The 21062-nt window shown below is 37.9% G+C and overlaps 3 protein-coding genes across 5 annotated transcripts; 2 read left to right on the top strand and 1 right to left on the bottom strand.

The window, feature by feature from the left end:
- Window positions 1–591: 591 nt before the first annotated feature.
- On the top strand, window positions 592–3533 carry LOC106354465 (chloroplastic group IIA intron splicing facilitator CRS1, chloroplastic-like). The gene is made up of 6 exons (XM_013794397.3): window positions 592–1360; window positions 1435–1780; window positions 1847–1977; window positions 2062–2406; window positions 2701–3153; window positions 3238–3533. The coding sequence occupies exons 1-6, from the start codon at window positions 680–682 to the stop codon at window positions 3331–3333; spliced, it is 2052 nt and encodes a 683-aa protein (XP_013649851.1). The 5' UTR covers window positions 592–679; the 3' UTR covers window positions 3334–3533.
- Window positions 3534–3618: 85 nt separating this feature from the next.
- Window positions 3619–9835, bottom strand: LOC106354464 (RAB11-binding protein RELCH homolog). 2 transcript variants are annotated; one of them, XM_013794395.3, is made up of 19 exons: window positions 9493–9835; window positions 9216–9368; window positions 8669–8847; window positions 8458–8565; window positions 7941–8111; window positions 7322–7849; window positions 7014–7088; window positions 6804–6932; window positions 6639–6713; window positions 6336–6545; window positions 5975–6127; window positions 5679–5893; window positions 5454–5571; window positions 5226–5361; window positions 4942–5143; window positions 4754–4859; window positions 4536–4676; window positions 4214–4454; window positions 3619–4124 (listed from the first exon to the last, which is right to left on the bottom strand). In XM_013794395.3, the coding sequence occupies exons 1-19, from the start codon at window positions 9689–9691 to the stop codon at window positions 3715–3717; spliced, it is 3549 nt and encodes a 1182-aa protein (XP_013649849.1). In that variant the 5' UTR covers window positions 9692–9835; the 3' UTR covers window positions 3619–3714. The 2 variants fall into 2 exon arrangements, with proteins under 2 accessions (XP_013649849.1, XP_013649850.1); XM_013794396.3 differs by lacking the exon at window positions 9493–9835 and adding an exon at window positions 9441–9455 and having other exon boundaries at window positions 7322–7856.
- Window positions 9836–13381: 3546 nt separating this feature from the next.
- On the top strand, window positions 13382–18831 carry LOC106354462 (sister chromatid cohesion 1 protein 4-like). Of its 2 annotated transcripts, none has more exons than XM_013794393.3 (16): window positions 13382–13607; window positions 13790–13939; window positions 14018–14279; window positions 14351–14451; window positions 14543–14592; window positions 14807–14859; window positions 15158–15257; window positions 15335–15812; window positions 15911–16300; window positions 16415–16556; window positions 16770–16906; window positions 16986–17749; window positions 17835–17868; window positions 18030–18144; window positions 18232–18364; window positions 18473–18831. In XM_013794393.3, exons 2-16 carry the CDS (start codon window positions 13816–13818, stop codon window positions 18569–18571), a joined length of 2982 nt encoding a protein of 993 aa, XP_013649847.1. In that variant the 5' UTR covers window positions 13382–13607; window positions 13790–13815; the 3' UTR covers window positions 18572–18831. The 2 variants fall into 2 exon arrangements, with proteins under 2 accessions (XP_013649847.1, XP_013649848.1); XM_013794394.3 differs by having other exon boundaries at window positions 13383–13607; window positions 14354–14451.
- The last annotated feature ends 2231 nt before the right edge of the window (window positions 18832–21062 follow it).

Genomic DNA, 21062 nt, shown 5'->3' on the forward strand with positions numbered 1-21062 from the left:
AGTTTTTTAAAAATAATTTATATACTTGAAATGAACAAAAAATACAAAAATTAGAAACATATGATTGTGGAGTGGAATCGACATCTTTGAGGGTTTGAGTCTCGATTCTTTGTAATCGTTTTTCGTCACCGGCTGCTGAAAGAAAGAGACGATAGATTTCGAATGAGAGAAAAGATGAATCTCGATAGAAGATAATAGATGATAATAGGTTGAAGATAAGTAAATTTAGTTTAGTGTTTTACAGTAATGAATGTGGTATTTATGAAAATCTTTTTTGATTGGTGGAAAAGTCGAATAGTAGTATCAAAGAAAGTGTAAAAGTAAAAGTTTTCTATTATTTATAATTTCTGAAAAATAATTTACATACTTTAAAAACTTTTTGGTGAATTTTAGTTGTTTTCTTAATATTTTGCAAGTTATATGGACATTTTTGTATAACCTTATCCAAACCCAATCCGAAAAGAAGATTGAACCAAATCGATTCAAATATTGTTCAAATCCGAATAAAACTGGAATGGAACCGAACAGAACCAAACGCCTAATAATAACCGAAGAGACGGTTCGCCTAAACCGTGTATACCATACCCATCTCATCGTTCTGTGTAAGAGCTTCTTCTAACTTCTGCCTTTGGAGTTAAAACTTTTGCGAACAGAACACTCAAAGGTGCAGACTTTACTGATGCTAACTCCTCTCTTCGTCTCGGTGCGACCATTGCCATCACTTACCACCATCTCCTCCTTAAACCCAAACCAGAACCCTCCACACACCTCCAAAGCTCCAAACTTTAATCAATTCAATGAAAACCCAAAACTCCCCGACAATGCGATTAAGGTCCCGACAGCTCCATGGATGAAAGGTCCCATCTTTCTCCCACCCGACGAGCTTATCAACACTTCACATCACCACAAGAGCACCAGGAAACAGAACGCCGAGGAGAAGACGTTCAAGGCGTTAAACCGTCGAGAGAGCGGCGTGAGAGGAAGCAAAGCCATGAAGAAGATCGTCCGCAGCGTTGAGAAGCTCGACGATTCTGAAGGCGAGTTTAAGTCCTTAGAGGAAGCTGAGACGAGGAGGAGGAGGAGAATGCCTTGGGAGAGGGAGGAAGAGAAGTTCATATTGAGGAGGAGGAAGAAAGAGAGAGTCTTGACGACGGCTGATCTTATCTTAGACGAAGGGTTGTTGAAAAGACTGAGACTTGAAGCTTCGAAGATGAGAGAATGGGTGAATGTGAGAAAAGCAGGAGTTACGGAAACAGTTGTGAACGATATTAGATTAATCTGGGAGGAGAACGAGCTTGCTATGGTGAGGTTTGATGTCCCTCTTTGTCGGAACATGGAGCGAGCTCAAGAGATCTTAGAGGTTTGTTTGTTTGTTTTAACTTATTTATACTTTCACTTAAATAAATCTCATTTTTCATGTTTTTTCAAGAATAGTTGAAGACTGGAGGGTTGGTTGTGTTGAGCAAGAAGGAGTTTCTCGTTGTTTACCGAGGACCATTGAGTGATTCATCAGTATGTGTGAAGGAGGGGGGAGATGATATTAGCTCATCGTTGTACGAGAGAGAAGGTGAGAGGCTACTGAATGGTTTGGGGCCTAGATATGTGGATTGGTGGATGAGAAGACCGTTTCCTGTTGACGCTGACTTGCTTCCTGAAGTGGTTGATGGATATAGAACTCCTTCTAGACGTTGCCCACCTAACACTAGAGCAAAGCTTAGCGACAAGGAGCTTACTTACTTGAGAAACATTGCTCAGGCTTTACCGTTTCATTTCGTCCTTGGTAAATTTGCCTTCACTGTCTTTATAGTTGATTGTATTTGATATTATATTTGCTTAACTTGTGAAGGGAGGAACCATGGGCTTCAAGGTTTAGCTTCTGCTATCTTGAAACTATGGGAGAAGTGTGTTATTGCAAAGATTGCAATCAAGTGGGGAGCTCTCAACACAAACAATGAGGAAATGGCAGATGAGTTGAAGGTAAGTTTTTTTTATTTACTGAGGTTAGTTTCTAGATATAGTTGTGGTTGATGAGGATCTTTGGGGCTTTATCAAATTTTTCAGAATCTCACTGGAGGAGTTTTGATACTACGAAACAAATACTTGATAATACTATTCAGAGGCAAGGACTTTCTATCTGATGAAGTTGCGGATTTGGTTGATGACAGAGAGAGGTTACTCAGAAGATACCAACATTTTGAAGAGACCAGACGTGAGAGTGATATAGAGATCTCTGAGGTGGTAGCAGATGGTGAACAGTTGGAGGAAACAAGCAAGACCGGAACCTTATTAGAGTTTCAAGAACTTCAGAGAAAGTTCGGTGATATGGAGGTGAGAAACTTGGAGACTGAAGCTGAGAAAGCAAAACTAGAAAAGGAACTTAAAAGCCAAGAACACAAGCTTTGCATTGTAAGCCTCTTAACTTCAGTTTGCATCTTTTAGTGTTGAGGTAGTTCGGTTTTCGGTTAGTTTGGTATCTTACCGAATTTAACCGAAATAATGTTTGATTCGTTAGTTCGGTTTTTGAAAATCCTATCAAAGTTTTTGATTTCGGTTATGTTTTAGTTTAAATATGTTAAATTTTCGGTTAAGTTCGGTTAGTTCTTCGATTTGAAATTTGGTTAGTTCGGTTTAAAATCCCAGCCCTGGTTTAGCCTAAAACTGTAATATAAATCCTGTGTTGCTCTATTTTTTTTTTTGCAGCTGAAATCAAAGATAGAGAAGACAACAATAGAGTTACTCAAATTGAATTCTTTACGGAAACCATCTGAGCGCGACGATGACATTGAGATACTGACTAATGAAGAAAGAGAATGCTTGAGAAGAATCGGACTGAAGATGAACAGCAGCTTGGTTCTTGGAAGAAGAGGAGTCTTTGATGGCGTAATGGAAGGTCTTCATCAGCACTGGAAGCACAGAGAAGTTGCGAAAGTGATCACGATGCAGAAGCTTTTCTCGAGAGTTGTTTACACAGCGAAATCACTTGAAGCAGAAAGCAATGGAGTACTAATCTCTATCGAAAAACTTAAAGAAGGACATGCAATACTCATGTATCGTGGCAGGAACTACAAACGTCCTTCGTCGAAACTGATGGCACAGAATCTTTTGACTAAAAGAAAAGCGTTGCAAAGATCTGTCTTGATGCAGAGACTTGGCGTAAGTAAAATGAATATCCTTTCATTGATTTGACTGAGAGAGACAGCTTGAATGAATCTTTTCTCTGTTTTGTTGTTGTTGCAGTCACTGAAGTTCTTTGCTTACCAGAGAGAAAGAGCCATTGAAGATTTGAAGTTGAGTTTGGTAAAACTTCAAGGCTCTGCTTCTGAGCTATGTTGATGCAAAGTGCTTTACAAGTAGTAGAAGCTGTAAGAAAATTACCAAGGCAGATATGTTCACTTCAAGCTGGATCACGGAGTATTTTTTTTTTACATTTACTGTGGTATTTCGATGAATTATATTTATCAACTAATTGATTGTGTAATTATCATGTAATATCACATTTTCTGAATATAATACATGTAGTTATTCAGGTGTAATACTGTTGTAATGGCACCAACATCAGTCTTTTAGTTATTTAGGTGTAAAAAATGAACTTATAGACAGTTTCCAAAGGGGAAAGGAGATAGTACAAAAGAACATGATTTTATTTCTGCATGTATCAAGAATATACTTAGTAAAAATGTTGAAAAAAAAAAAAAAACCTGGTTTATATTTAGTTTAGTGATTTTGTGGCGGTGTCTCATCTGGGTTCTTAGGTTTACTCCTTAGCATCTCAGTGAAGTTGCCCCTCATGATACGTTTGAATCTGTTGTCTTCAATGGGAGCAGCAGCCACCGCCTTTGGTGAATCAGGTCCCTGAAGTGTAGGTGATGGCGGTGCAACCGGGGTGGTTTCGGTTGCTTCTTTCTTCCCCAACAAGCCACCTTCTCCAAACAAGCTTGTCACAGATGATGCAATTCCCAAGTGCGCACCCATGGCTTTGCTGAATGCTTCAAGTGTCCCACCTGATCTCTCCTTCATTGTGATCTCTAAAGCTTCCTTGTGAGCTGGATCAAGCGCGTCTGGGTCTTTCAATAGGTTTTGAATCGCTGGAATGAGGTATTCTCGGACACTCGTTTGAGACAGATCTTGAGAATTTAAACAAAAACGAGTTAATATTGGAACATTAAGATATGTAAGAAGCAAAAGAAGAAAGTTTTGATTTTGATACTCTTACCGGTTGCATCGAGTGCACGAATGGCTTCGCAGAAAGCGTTAGCTCTCTCTCGGCGACGTGTTACGTCTGTTGAAGAGCTTGGACTTGCTGAAAGCTGGAAAATCTTGGACAAAAGATAATCTCGAAGCCGTTCTGTTGTGTGCGGAATAGCAACTAAGAGTGCACGAATGACTGCGATTATAGCTTCATGAGAACCATCTTCGAGAAAAGCATCCATCTGGACTAGGATTTTATCAACAATCTGCATTATATGTGAATTGATTAGCTCATAGATATCAGATCTTTAGATAATTCAAGAGTTCCTTTTGAAATATCGCAGTACCATGTCGACTTTGAAATGCTGTGCAACAGATCCAAACGCATCTATGCTTGCGTACTTGACATTTAGGTTTTGGTCTGAGCCAAGAGTGATCAAAGCAGGTAAAACATTGCTAGACGCAACCTTTGCGTCAATATATGGAACCTGTTGCACAATTTAATATCTATAAGTACATAATCGAGGGGGAAAACAGTGGAAATGTGTGTTGTGGAAAAGCTTACGATGGTCTTCAACAACTTAGCAGCGTTAATTTTGAGCTCTGCAGTGGAATCAACGACCATTTCCCACAAAATGCCGAATATCATGTTATGATGTTCTTCAAATGTGCTGCAATGTTTGAGGAGTTCATTGGTAAGAAGACGCAGTTCGAGGAAACCATTATAAACAATTAAAGGTTATAAAAACGCACCAAAGGAAGCGAACCGCATCCAAAACCTCGTTGTTATGCTTTGACGACTGGTTTTCCTTTGTTTTGCTCTCGACTAAGAGTTGTCGTAAGAAGACTGTTAACTCTTCGCGTTTACTTGGTGCACCAAGAACTCCCGCCAAAAGAAGTGGTAGAATACATAGAGTGGCGAGTCTATTGGCTACAGCAGTTCTGGGTTTCAGTCCTGAAGAAAGTAAACAAGAATCTATGTCAGACCCTGTTTAAGAAATTTTCGTGTCGCGCTATATATCCAGAAATTAAGTAACCTTTTATCCTTGGATGGATTGCAGAAGGCAAGAACCGAAGATCAGCTGAATCATCTCCAACGGCCACCAAGAACACGGGTAACTCAATGTGGGTTAGGTAGGAACTTCCAAAACGTTCAGACACAGTCAAGAGAAACTGCAAATCAATGCAGAGATTTTTTAAAAGTTAGTGTTGATACTCCCAAGGCAAACAGCAGATAAGAGAACAGGTGCAAATATAATCCAGACCTTTGTTATCCGATTTCTCAAATGGTCTTCTTTTTGGGGTAACATGCATGCCAACTGTAACAGGTTAGCAAAGCAATCAACATGCATCCATTCAAACATAGGCCACTCAGAACGTCCCCTGGTCAGAAATTTCATTCAGACAAGACACAGTAGATTATGTACAAGAAGACGTCAGAAACTAGAAAAAAAATTGTGTCAAGAGTTGTTGAGGGTGAAGAAGCTTACTCCGCATAAGTCTCAAGCAAGGAAACAGAGACTGCCGATTCCTCTGACTTTAGGATAGAAGAGAAAGGGCATGTTTCCATCGCCTTCTGGTGTACAGCTGGAAGCAACTCCATGAGCATTCTTAGTAGGACATCAATGTTCCATCGCTCACGTTCACCGAGGACTCGTAGATGAGACTCCAATGACCCTTCAACTCCAGAAAGGGGTGGGCAGTGCTGCAAGTGAAAATGAATTAAAATAGTTATTCAACCACTATCAATCACAATCTTTAAACGGGCAAGGCATTGTGTTTATACCTGAGCAGAGCTCAATGTGTGAGAAAGAAGAACCCTCAAGATATGATCCAGCCTGTTACCCCACTTTATCACCGCAGGAAGTAGTTCTTTCAATGTGGTTTCAACTACCAGGCCAGATGGATCGCATATCAACTGAAACATCATCTCCTCAACCTAATAATGAAACAGAAAAGTTGGTCTTGTAGCATTTCGGTTTTATAAATATTAACGGAACTTCTATGCTTATAGTCTCATGCCAACGTAAAAATACCATCTTCTCCTATAAATTTAGTAATTAGCTTGTTTTAGAGTTTATACTGTAGCCATGTCAGTCAGAGTTCTTTTCCACAGTGCTAAGAAGCAAATTTAGTGAAGCTCTGACCTTAAAATATTTGTCTGTGTTCAGGAATAAAGGAAGCAACAACGCAATATTATGAGCGGCAGCCTCTCGAACAACAGTTGCAGAATCTTCTATGAGTTGTTGTATGATTGACAAAATAAGAGAGTCGCGTATCTCAGGGCGGACATACTCTGCAAGCTCCCCACATGATTGAGCAACTAGTAGCCTGCGTTCTTCATATGTATGATTTATCTGAAATAGACCACAGCCAGCATGTTACCATTCGTACCAAAATTTTAGTTAAAGCAGAGACATACAACTCGTAAAATCAAGAGTAGCATTAACCTGTTCCCAGCACTGTGGAAGTAATTCTGTTTCTGTTCTCATGTCCCCAACATTCCTTGATAGGCTAACACATGCCTGAGATAAACAGTAAAAGGCCTCAACCTCAAAACCTTACCAGTCTTAATCATGCACAAAGAAGGCTTCTAAGTTAAAACAGTAACATACATCCATAATAATCCGTCTCTGCTGCTCATCTGGACGTTTGATCAGGTTGAATAATGTATGGGTCAAGGAGTCTCTTGTATTGCTATCTGGATGCCGCTCGATTGCACACATCATCAGGGGGAGGAGTTCCTATAGGTCAAACAAACCAAATCAGTAATATTCCATCCACCGTTTTGAACGGTAAAATTGAAAGAAAAAAAACACTCGAACCTCTCGATGGTTTATCAGAACATATGGAACAATATTCGGCAAAGCATCTGCAAGTATCTGAATTGTTCCTAATCCCTGTAACGGAATGAAAAAAATAATATTCAAACAGCCCATATTACGTTATGTTGACACAAAATAGCATTAGCATTAGCATAGCGTAAGGAAAACAGACAGCTACATGGACCTCTACCAATTTTGCTAACTACAAAGGTGCCTTTCAAAAATATTCTAGATCCCTAAAAGAATATGAAAATAACAGAGTATTCACGATGGAAAAGTAGACTCTTAAAAGTATAGTCAGGACTCACCGTTTCCTCAGAAGCAGTATCCACAATTGCATTTTCCGATTTTGAACGACCAATTCCAGAATCCAGTTTCAAGATGCTTTCAAGGTCACTGGGTGAATAATTACCATTTGATGGACTTAACAGATGGTTTGAGACTTCTTTCTGGTTCTCCAAAGTACTATCCAAGGATTTATTAGATATACTGCTGGCGTCTGCTGCCACCTCTCTTTGATCAGGAACTATATTCTTTATCTCTTCCTTCACAAGACCGTCTTCTGTTTGCGTATGCCCTTTCTCATTAGATATAGAACTCTCAGTAATCAACCCACCATCCTTTTCGATTGTTGGTTTCTCAACTTCCACTGGCAGAGCGCTTTTCTGTTTCTCGACATTTTCCACGGATTGGGATTGCACAGCGTCACTTTCACTAGCTGACACATATTGACCAGCCCGAGACCCTTCAATATGCATTTTAAGAGATGTGATCTCTGCTCTGCAGTCATTGAGATTCCTCCTCTGATGCTCTAATGATTGCTTCAAACTTTGCACCTGAATACTATCAGTGTCATTTCAGGCATTTATATTTCCAGATATGAAAGTGCCCGCTTCTTTAAATTATCCAGTCTAAAAAAAAGACTACCTGCTTTTCTCTCTCCCTAAGATCCTTCTGAAGTGATTCAGTAGACTTGTTAAAAGCACTGATTTGCTCTTCGAATATATCTTTGCTCTTAAGTAGCCCATCCTTTTCTTTGTTTAGCCTCTCAATCTCTTTTTTCAATGATTCATTCTCCTGAAGCATGGCTATTTTCTCCTGCATCCAAAAATTATGAACAATGAGAATTCAAATTCATATCCTCAAAGTGGATTTTAATCCTCGTAAATCCTCAAAGTGCAACTTTAATGGTTAGTACGATTCTCAACTACAAAAGGTTACATTTAAAATCAAGATCCTGTTCTACATATTCACTCCACAATCAGAATAGCATCTAAATATATAGAAATGGCCAAGAAAAAAATGCAGAGGGAAAAAGAGAGAGAGAAGTGAGTTTTGTATAAGACAATGATATAAAAGATCTAAGTTTCTAGGTAGTGATATTTCTAACAGCATCAGTTCAATTCAAAGTGTGTGCATGAAAATTATGATATCAGGATATAACCTCAGCAGCTTCTGAAGTAGATGAAAGGTACTGATAGTAATAATAGCGCAAGGCATCAGGCACGCACGCTGGACTGTCCTGCCAAACGTCCAAGTTCTGGTCCGTCACCTGATATCATACACAATGACGTCAAATATCTAATATTATTCAAGGTAGATCTCAGTAAACACGAAAAGGTATAAACAAAATTGACATACGATTAATAAGATACCTCCTCATAGAATGTCATTGCTGTAAGTCTGTAACCTGCCAGAAGAAGATACTCTTTCACTGCACAGTTTAAATCTCGACGTTCATTGTTCTTCAAAGGCCCTATATCAGTGAAGGAAAAATCTTTCTTTTTCCGTTGAATTTCTGGTCTGTTGTCTCCAAACTCATCTGCCTCCAACTCTGAGAAATAACAAACAGTACAAGAGCGTTTGGTGATTTTCTTTCTACCATTCTGACGATATTTGAAACAACAACAAAAAAAACAAACATGCATTATAAATGATGCTTACGCAGAATATACTTATGCCAAAAAAAAACAGCTAACATGAGATAGCTAACGCACAGAAACTGATAGCTACATTAGCAACAACTACTTATTCCAGAAGAAACTTTAAGATACATTCAAATGTCTGCACGTGATGGATCAATTTACTTAAGCTCGATTCGATCATCACTTAAATTTCTGCAATCCTAGTTAAAAAATTCATCGCACACCGCACGAACTGATTGTTTATGCACACACATACACATTCATCTAAGTAAAGTACCTTTTAACTTGTCAATGGAACAATCAGATTTCTTCTGTCCTTCAGCTTTCAATCTTGCAATATCCTCCTGTGCTAGACGAAGTTCGTATTCACTAATAGCTACCTTCTCCGATAACGCTTCTTTCTCCTCCAATAAGCTTTGCGGATCCGCAACTGCATTGCATAGTTAACAATTACTACCTACCAACCATATAGCTCAACACTACTTGACAACGACGATCTAACCATTTTCAAGCGAGTGACAAATAAACAATGCGAGGCGAAGGAATCGGCGAACCTCGAATCGAATTATACCGAGAAATCTGATCGGCAGGGAAACGAGAAGGATCGGAGAAGAACTCCTTGAGGCGAATCGTCTGGGCGTCGCGGCCGTCGTCGAGGAGCTCGTGGAGAAGCTCGAACGCCGTTAGGAGGTAGTTCTCTTCCATCAGGAAGTTCACAACGAAGTTGCACAGCGACGATCGCTCCGCGTCCATGTTTATGTTTCTTCTTCTTTCACGGGAAGCTCTAGAACTCAATCAGAGGGAAGCTCTCCTCCTTCGTTCCGATGTCACAGTGCATTTCCGATAAAGGAATTCGAAAATATCTCTCTCGCTCGATTCGATCTGATGCGCGATCGTGGTCCGTGCTCTCACCGGAAGGGAGTGACGGTGGTAGGAATCAGGTGCGACGATGCACTAGTACACAGCGTGGATTTAGTTGAATCAGCGATTGCGATTGAGTAGACTGTGAGTTATGAGACACGTGGACGGTTATGATTCTACGTTCGTGTGCTTACGTGTCTTGGCGATTTCGTATATGCTTAAGAAAAGTCAACGTTATTCAAGCCCAAAACAATAAAATTGAAACTTCAAAAGTGTTTAGTCTTTAATTAAAGTTGAATGCTGCCTTAAGAAAGGAGAAAATGCTAAATTACTACTACTGTATAACATCAATAAATTTTTTTTTTTGACAGCAAAAAACATTTACAGACTCATATTGACTCTGTAAACCAATTCGGTAACTCCGCATCCATGTGAACGACGAAAGACGGTTGTTTCCTACCACTGCGTGCTAAGCTATCCGCCCTTAGGTTCTCCGTCCGTGGTACATGAACGATGTCTGACAAGCATTGCAACATTTTTTGTAGCCATGTGTCATCACTAGAATGATTCTTAGAATCTTTAGAGAAATATGTTGGTTCATCTAAATATATAATAAGCTTTTTATTAAACCCCAATAAATACATTATTAATGTGCTTCATTATTTCCTTAAATAAGATTACGGAATTGCCTAATGTGGCTAAAGTATATATGACAATTAATGATTTTGAATAATAAAGATTTGATAAAAATAAGTGTGTATTATAATTATATTTGTTTAATTTTAAGCTATTAAAATAAATTAAACAATCATAGTAACTATATAATAAAAATTAAAAAATTATTTATATATTATATTTTGAATTTTTAAAAACGAGTATAAATTACTAAAATTGTTAAAAGTTTCACATTCAAATTTTGTGATCTATGATTTAAAACTTTTGTTATGACATGATACAAATAATTAAAAAATAATATAAGTTGAAAGTCTCATTTAATAAGTATCAAAAATAAAAGATATATAAATATATGTATCATTTTAAATTAAACTATATGACATATAAAAATACATAAATATCTTAATTTTAAAATTTACTTTGAACATTTTTTTGATAAAAAATTTGAAAAAATATTGACAACTTAATTTCTTAAGATATTATAAATTATTTAAACCTTTAATCCCACAGTGAAAATTTTGTTATCACTAATTTAGACTTTTTGCTATAACAGATACAAATGATAAAAAACAAATATGAGCAAAAAACATCATCTAATAAATATTAATATTAAAATATACAATATATATGTTACTATCATTTAAATTTAATTATATATCATATCAAATAGAAATTTTTTTTTTTCGATTTATAAAATTTATTTTTATGTTCGCACCAATTTAATTATATAAGTAGTAGATAATGACTTTTTAATTATTCAATATATATTTATTATTTCATAATATGTTATAAACATATAATATATAAAATAATTTTTATATATAATGTTCATCCCGCGCAAGGCGTGGATCTTAACCTAGTATAATCTATTCATGCCAAAAAGTAATCATATTACAACATTTATAACTATATGGCTAGTTTGTTTAGATCTCCTAGCTATTATCTAATAAAAACTTCACCTACGTTTGGTACAAAAACCTTTATTGTAGACCAACCCTGAAAATTGTGTAACCGGTCTTCTGGAGCAAGATCTGACACGTCAAACTTTTGTCTCTTTGGTTCTCGTTGTTCAGGTAGAGGCATTGGTGGAGGAAGAGACATTACGCCCAGTTTTGGTGGTGCAGGTTGCATCATCCCCATCAAAGGGTGACCGTAAGCACCAAGATGAACTTGGGATCCTGGTGGAGTAAGGTGCTGCTGGTTCAATACATGATCCATGGAAGCAAAACAGTCAACAACATCCACAAAACCATGCAAAGCGACACCCGATGCCTCCTCCTCCTCTTGCTGGAGACGATCCAAACAACTGAAAAAATCCTCAAGAACAGTGTTCATACAAGCATCACGCTTTTTTTCTTGATTAAAAGCATCGCCTTTTTTGTAAGGCCTTAATACTTCAGCTAACCTCTCAACATACCATGTATAGAAACGGGACCTGCCACTAGTCGGGTTCATAAACTCAAACTGAGTTGTCTTAGCCACTCTCCTCGCCAAAGCCCCCGTAAACTTCGTCCCGTACCGCGCCACAAACTGAGCAGTGACCTTCATAATACAATCCTCCCGGAGTGTGTACCTCCTAGCAGGAGATGCAAGATCGTGAGGTCTTCTTTGAGAAGAGGTAGTGGCCCCCATAAATTTGATAGGAGTCGGTCACAAAAGGCTTGAGTTAAGAACCGACTTTGGAAGGTGGCTTGTTGAGGGAGTACAATTATTTGAGGGTCGTTTCGTAGAATCTACCTTACCCTATTTAGTGAAGCAGTTTGACATATGTTTTTTTTTGGTTGAAAATTATATCTTTCATTACATCATTCATGTAGCAAACCATTTATGTCGCTATTGATATATAAATTGAACATTAGTGTATTATCTTGGGGGAAGTTAGGTTACTAGAGCTTTATACTATGTTATGAAACTGGGTTTGTGATGTTCATAACGTAGACAAGACTAGGCATCCGAGCCAGACCAACACATATCGGTTTACTTCATGTATCCGGTTTGCTGTATTTGGTATCAGATTGGTCACTGTTAGGTTGAGATTATACCCCTCAATAAAGCCCATCAAATGTTGAGCCCAATCCTAATTTAACAAGTAAAATAAAGGTAGTTCAGCCCGGTCCAGTCAATTAGGTCAATCTGAATTGAGGGTAAAAAGGAACTCAGTATAAAAAGAGAAGAGAGAACACACAAGAGGTATTCAGAAACAAAAGAAATTACATGAGCGGCTAGAACTAGGGTTCATCTTTGATTCTTTGATCTGCCGAAAATCTTGTTATTTTCTTTTGCTTATTATCAAACACTCTTATAATCTGTCACTTGATTGATCAATAAAACATTTCTTAGATAACTCATCATCATATTCACATATACTCTAAATACTCACCGGACACAGATTCAACAGCCACCTTGTAAGTTTGTGTAACCAAAATGGCGAAGAAGTCGTTTATCTTAAAGTGATATTTTTTAATCATGTATTAATAGAGTTTAAATCTAAGGAAAATCTATTCGAATGATGATTCTAAAATCTATTTCAAAATCTAGTATTACTGGGGATATGATTTATAAATCTAATTTAAAATCTGGTAAAATTTTAAAATTCTTTATATATATAATTGATTTCAAATCATTTGTGATGGAATTTCATGAACAAATGATTGAAATCAAAATTCAAGTCATACTCCATAGATTTTAGAATTCATCATTTAAAACTATTCTTGAATTTTAATTTTTAATTGATTACAAACATTATAAGCCATTGGTTGAATAACACTCTTGTTTTGAATAAAAGAATTTTATTTTAATCAAAGCTAATAATATAGTTTGAGATAAATGATCTAAAAACTATGTCGGGGCCACCCGTGTCCTAACCAGTAGGAGCATGACGTATGTCATTGAACTCGTGTTCCTCTTACCGCACCAAATCCTTCGGTTCTAATCAGAAAAACCAAAACCAAAAGATCCAAATTTTCGAACCTTTTTGCATATTGCAATTATTACTTTCACGGGCGAGTTTCGCTCTTCTTGTGTCTGATCTTGTCTGAAAATTTCTACTTCTCCAGAAATTGAAGTCTCCGCTGCGTATTAGGGTTTCCTCAGAGCAAGGACTCTGTTCAATCGAGCTTGGAATCAGTGAAAGGTAATTGATCCACCCTTTTCTCTTATTCCACTCTATGTGAAGTAGTCTTAGGACCTTTGAGAGCTCAGACAAGTTCGAGGCTTTGTTATCGGGTTTAGCTCATTTTTGGGTTCTGTTATCGAAAGGTGGAAACTTTAAATGTTTCTCTTACATATGGTTCCTTTGTTTTGTTGAAATGCTAGGTTGAGTGAGGTGTTGAAGAAGAGGAATGTTTTATTCACAGTTTATATTAGCTAAGAAAGGACCACTTGGGACTATATGGATCGCTGCCCATTTGGAGAGGAAGCTTCGAAAGAATCAGATCACTGATACTGACATCGGTGTCTCCGTTGGTGAGTGCCTTTAGGTCTCTCGTATTAGCGTTTAGCAGAAGCAAAGTTTTAATCTTTTTTACTTTCCCAATGTGGCAGATTCTATTCTATTTCCGGAAGCTCCAATTGCGTTGCGTTTGTCCAGCCATCTTCTCCTTGGTGTGGTGCGTATATACTCTAAAAAGGTGAACTACCTATTCGATGATTGCAGCGAGGCGTTGCTTAAGGTGAAACAAGCTTTTCGCTCTGCTGCTGTTGACTTACCCCCTGAAGAGTCCACTGCACCGTATCACTCGATTACTTTGCCTGAGACTTTTGATCTTGATGATTTTGAGCTCCCTGACAGTGAGCTCTTTCAGGGGTTAGTTTCTTCATATTTAATTTTACTCTGGTATTTGGAGTCTTGAATTGATCTCCCTTTTGTTTTTGTAGCAGTAATTACGTTGACCATCATGTTAGTACAAGAGAGCAGATCACTCTTCAGGATACCATGGATGGTGTTGTATACTCCACATCGCAATTTGGATTAGATGGTCAGTGGTTCTTTCATGCTTTTACTTATCTTTAGTCTTTTATAGCTGTGTGTGCCTTGAAATAAAAAAATTAATTTGTATACCTTTTCAGAGAGATTTGGTGATGGCGACACTTCTCAAGCTGCTTTGGAGCTTGAAGAGGTATATTATTGCATGGAACATAAATAAATATATAATATGCATGCCATTTAGGGGCAAGAAGTAGGGTAAAAATCATATTGAAAAGATGAAAAAAATCAGAGAATCTTTTGGTTTATTTGCTTCTAGCTTTTGCATATCTGAAATAGGAATGTCTCCTCTCTTATTATTATATTTTGCGTATGATCTCTTCTCTCATTCATGTATTCTTCTGCAGGAAGTATTCCAGGACAAGGAAGTTATTGGATCCGACGATGACGGAGTTCAAGGGTCAGTTTTTTCTTGTTCATTAACTTTACTCTATTCTTTGTTACATTATTGCATATTTGCTTCCCTATGGGCTTCTCTTGGTTTTATTATCATAGGTTGTTTTAAATGCTTCACAAGTTGTCTAATCATGCCTCTTAATTTCCATGATATTCATAACTGATTTTTATTAACTTTGAGAGTGCATTGTGGATTAGAACTTCACTTCTGTGTGTCTTGTCCTTCTTGGATATTGGACCTTTTGTGTATAATTTGAATGTGCACATCGCTAACTTATAGTGGATATTGTATTTGTTAATAGCACTGATCACAATGCATATATGGATGCGGCAACACCGGAGATAAAGGGTGACATGGTAGGAGCTTCTGATGCCATTCCCAGAGATTTCAATCAAGAGCAGGTGCGTACCAACATAGATGTAACGCATGAGGGCTTATTGGTATTTATTGTTTCTTATGAATGTCTCTCTTTTGATAGGTTGAAGATCTAGCTTTGCGTAATGAGGTCATTGAAGATGCTCAAGCTCCTCAAACCCCTGGGTTGGTTGAGGTGCCAAACTCGTCCAGCGTCAGAGAGCAGCTGGCAAGCGATGATCAGATGGAGGTAGAGGATCTGAATGCAGAAGAACGTAGCAAGGCCTCTGGAGAGCCGGTTGCTAATGAGATGCTTAATGACCTGACCTCTGGATATAATGAAGGAGAATCTGCAGTTACTCCCATGGAGGTGGATAAGTCGCTGATTGATGAAAATGTCAACGCACAAAACGAGCCTGAGGAGGAGGAGAGGGCAGAGCATGTACATGTTACATCGCCATGTTGTTCTCACACCAGGGCAGAGATGGAGGAGGGTCCTGGTCAAGCAATCACTGAGGCAGGAACCAATGTTGTGGCGAATAAGTCAGATGCTGAGCCTTGTTTAACTCAACACCCTAAAGATCCTATAGAAGAGAACCAAGGTTTGTCAAACAAACTGCAATCACTAGAGTTATGTATGTAACCTAATGCAAAGTCTTAGTGCCTACCGTATTCTTATAACTTTCATTGTTTCTGCCAGATCATTTTGCCATTGCGTCAGCCACTGAGGTCAATCATGAAACAGATTCTAGGCCAGAGGAGCAGCTGAATAACGCAGACGCAACTGATGAGCAATTGGGAAACCTGACTGGATCTACTGATTCTGATGTGCCTGCACCTGAAAAGGTATTAGCAGCACCACCTAACAGACTGGGAGATGAAAACGGTTTCATGGTTGAATCTACTACACCAGATGGCACATGTAACGAGGATGCAGGAAACAATAACATTACTGGAAAAAAACGCACGTTTACTGAGAGCACCCTAACTGCAGAGAGTCTGAACTCTGTTGAGTCAGTTGGACTGGTTCAGTCCAAGAGAACTGCAGATTCTATTCCTGATGATGATGACTTGTTGTCTTCCATCTTAGGTATCAGTTTCTTTCTTGTTGTGTTTTATGTTCTTTTACATAATTATTACCTCTTGCCTTATATAAGGCAGGGCAAAAGGGTTTATGAATGAATGTTCATTTTCTTATTTACAGTGGGAAAGTCATCCTTTCTGAGGATGAGGTCTACACCTGTAGTTGAAAAAGCAACTACAAAACGGTTAAGAGCTTCTGCTCCTCGTTCTACTGCCACAAAGAGGAAGGTTCTAATGGATGACCCTATGGTCTTGCCTGGCGAGTATGTTTTCCTTTTTTTATCTTTGCTTTTTTATACCTTTAAGCTTTTTTTTCATTGCTCCTAGAGCACTTAGGCGCAAGACACCTAGATTCAGTACTTAAAATAGTGTGTGTCTTTCTCCTTTTAGGTCTCACACTTGTAGCAATTAATATCTGTTATTTTTTACTTGTTTAATCATTTTATTCTGATTATGTCTACTTTTTCTATTTTTAGTGTTATACGGGAACAGCTGACAAACACTGAAAGTATACGCCGTGTGCGAAAGAAGGCGCCTTGCACTGTTTCTGAGATCTTAATGCTTCAAAGGCAGGCTTTGGAGGATGGACTCTTGAAGGAGCCTATATTCACTGGTAAGTTCATTAGACCGTTCTGTAAAAGTTCTCTCAATTGTTCTTGTACACTGCAGTGACACATGTAATATTTTAACAGGTATGTCAGTGGAGTTAGTATCTCTACACAATGAGCCGTATGATCTTAGAGGAATCATTGTAATCGAGAATGATGAGCGTCATGCTTCTGTTGGAGTGGTGGAAGGTAATGAATGTTCTGTCAGGGCTGTGGAAGATAATGCGACTGAAGAAAGCTCTGATCCTCAACCTGCTGAGGCTGATGCTACCCAGCCACATGACCAACAGGAAGAAGTGAAAGACGATAATGAGCTTGGTGAAACAAGATCTGACTTGGAAGTTTCAAAAGAAGGCAATGGAGATGCAGCAGCTGTTGAAGTCGATCTTGTAGTGAATAGCGAGATCAGTCAACCATCTGAGGACAAACTCGATCATGTGGAGGTGGAAGGATGCCATGGGAACCATGATGGAGGGCTAGAGGGTCAAGATGTTATCGAAATTGCTGAAGGCGATGTAGAAAACAACGCCGTTCTCAATGAAACAGACTTTAAAGCTGAAGATGAGCTTCCAAGTGAAGATAAGAAGACGGATGCATCAGCTGCAGCCAGCGAGTTTTGGATAGACGACCAAACTCCATGCGATATCACAGTTGGTTCTATTGAAACTGGATGCTTAGCAGCTGGTGATTTTAGTGATCCGGCTTTGGAAACTTGCAACGAACCTCTAATGGAAGCAAATAGTGATGGGGTGGATCCACATAATGAGATGTTTAATGAGGAGGCTTATATGCAAAGTGCAGCAGATACAGAACTTCCTTCTGGTGATGGTCTTATGGGAGACAATGGTGTAAGTTTCTTTGTGGCTTCATGTCCTTTATTCAAGTAAAGAAATGCCTCTTGATTCTTCTTTTTGTTGGTATCTTATGCTGTAGGAAATGGATACCGTGGAAGTGGCACATGACACAGGTTTCTAAACTTATTTTCGAATTTGAATTTAGTCTATCCAAATTGTCTGTATGCTCAGTTTGATAAATGTGACTAATACGTGCTCATCATAACCTGGTTAAAACTGGACTAAACAAGCTTGTGAGATGCTGCTTATAGTTTATTTTACTGTGACTATTTAGGATTTTTGAACGTGGATGATGATGAAGTAGATGAAGATCATGAGGAGGACGATGGTATACAAGATGGTGATGAAGCTCGTCTTCTAGAGAACAGTGGATGGTCTTCTCGTACCAGGTCTGTAACAGAATAATTTTTTTTTTCCACATTCTATAAGCTAAAGCTTCCACAAACTGTCAAACTGATTCTTCTTTTACCTTGTAGGGCTGTGGGGAAGTATCTCCAGACGATTTTTGATAAAGAAGCTGAGAATGGGAAGAATGTTGTTGTTGTAGCAGACAAACTTTTAGCTGGAAAAACTCGTAAAGAAGCATCTAGAATGTTTTTTGAAACCCTGGTATGTGTGCACAATACCATCATAGAAGAACAAGTTTGGTCTTGTAGTCATTTTCTTCAGACACTTGATCAAAATCTTGTTTCATTCCTTTTGCCAAATTTTTTGCAGGTATTGAAAACAAGAGATTACATCCAAGTTGAACAAGCTAAGCCTTACGAAAGCATAATCATAAAACCGCGACCAAAACTCACCAAATCCATCTTCTAAATTGGAGAAAGATGATCAGAGTCTCGAAGGTGCAGATTAGGTAGTTTGGTTCGAATCATCTAAAATGATTTGTCATTCTCTAAAGTTATAGGTTTTCCTGGTGTTGTAGCCTTAACCATCCAAGTAGCCGGAGGATGTCATTTATTTTATCTTTATACATATATATATATATGAGTTGTGTATATACATTGGTGCCACCATGATCATTGATCATCACCAGTTTACATTTGAGAGATGCTAATTTTATTTTATTTGGATAACCCAACTTCTCCGGTTTGTGATATTGAACTTGAGAATGTTGAGTATAGTTTTCATAATATTGTTTTATATATAGCTCTGTTCGTTTGGTTGCCGCAGGTTTCGGCGTTAGCGGTAGCGGCAGCGGCGGCGACAGCGTCAATGAGGACAGTTGTTGTTCGTTTCGCAGATGCTGACGATGCTGTTGACGCTGCCGCATATTATATCGCGACCGCAGATTTTATTGGCGTCAGCCGCAGGACGCGGCATTCGGACGCGGCGTCAGACGCAGCTTCCTGCGTCAACGAAACGAACAAGAGTTGATGCAGAATGTTGACGCTGCCGCTGGTACCTGCGGCAACCAAACGAACATGGCTATATATAAAACAATATTATGAAAACTTGAGCTTCTCTATATATATATGATGTGACCAGGAGAGTGTGCTTGAGCTTCTAATATTATTATTGAACAACAATGGATTTGAAGTTGGAAAATGAAGTAGCGTTGGAGATATTTTAATCTAGTGATGATAGATGGGAGGATTTAGAAAAGATAAGTCAATGTAGAGACTAATGGCCAAGCATGGCCTCCACAAGAAGATAAGTTGCATCAAATGGAGAGAGAGTACATTTAGAGATGTCAATTGGACGGACTGGGTGGATTTGGGCGTGTCCAGATGGGCTTATTTTTTTCTGGGCGTTTTTGGTCGAGTCCAAATAGAACCATATCTAAATAGGACCATATCCAAATAGGACCATGACCAGGTGGACTGTCCATAGAATCCAGATGTCCATTTAATGTAAAATGTCTAATTTTCAAACTTAAAAGATGTACATATTAGAAATTTCATGTTTTACAAAACATACTTAAACTTACTTAAATTTCATGTTTTACAAAACATACTTAAACTTAAATTTCATGTTTCACAAAAGATACTTAAAGTCTTAAACTTAAACTTAAAATCCATATTTACAAAAGCCAAAAGATACTTAAATTTCATGTTTCATTCCTTCACTTAATCTACTTCTTTTTCTTCTTTCCTCCACCTTCTTTTTCACCTTCCTTCTCTTTTTCCCCAAATATTTGTGATTTCAAATATTTTTTTTTTTTAAATATGAGCGTATTTGGGCAGCCCATGTCCATTTGGTTTTGTCCATTGGACTCTGGGCGCATCTGGGCATAATCCATTTGGACAGAAATATTTCAGGCATATTTGGGCGTGACCATATTAGTCCATATCGATTTGGACATGGGCCGCCCATGGACAATGTGCCCAATTGACATCCCTAAGTACATTCCTGTATGGCATTTACAATTATCTCTTAAATTCTATGTACACAATATGGTGGATAATAGACTCAATCTTTCGATTCTGAGCTTCATGATACTCATGAACATATCGTTCTTAGCAGATAATATATGATTTTGACAGTAAAAAGTTTCCAGGGAATGAGAATAACCTTTTTACATGTTCTTTCCATGCAACTTTTGAGGTTGTTTTTATCTTTATACAGAATATCCTCCGGAAGACATCTCTAGGACCCGCATAGGAGGTCGCACATCATAGTATACAAAACACATGCTTTGTGTTTGCTCTCTATTCCACCAACCATAATCATTTTGCTAATCTGTTATCAATCATGTTTATCTTTTCTATTTTCCGGTGTGTAAAACCCGTTAGTTTCTCATTATTTGCCGTATTTTTCATGTAATATGTTCCAAATCAATTTTAATAAACAGCGTTAAAAAAAACAAGTCGTTACAAAAGACACAACCTTGTTAACTTGCTCACTATCTCGTTCGTTCTCTTGATTCCAGTAGTGGACCGGTGAAGAAGACGATTATTTTAGGCACTAAACTGATTAACCATTTACTTTTGGTAAACAAAGACAAAGAAATATTTACTTTAGTAAACAAAGACTATTAGGAATAAAAAACACGTGATATATATAAAAATAATAATGATGAAGGAAGACACGTTACAATAACGACAAAAATAATGTAAGTGACTTGTGAAAGCTTTTAGATATTTTGTTGTTTGGGAATTATAACCCACTAACTTGTAACACAAAGACTGATAAGTTGTTTAGTACTAAACAAAGACTACAGACACTTAGTTACAAAAAAAAAACGATAAAGCTGCTTTTTAAAATAACAAAGGTGAATGAAATGGTAATCACTAAACCTCGTTGATATTTGCCCAACATAGTGTTGAAAATTAGTTATAGTTTCCCGCAAATCGTATACTAATTC

The sequence above is a fragment of the Brassica napus genome, chromosome A2 (assembly GCF_020379485.1).
Source record: "Brassica napus cultivar Da-Ae chromosome A2, Da-Ae, whole genome shotgun sequence".
In the NCBI taxonomy this organism is placed as follows: domain Eukaryota; kingdom Viridiplantae; phylum Streptophyta; class Magnoliopsida; order Brassicales; family Brassicaceae; genus Brassica; species Brassica napus.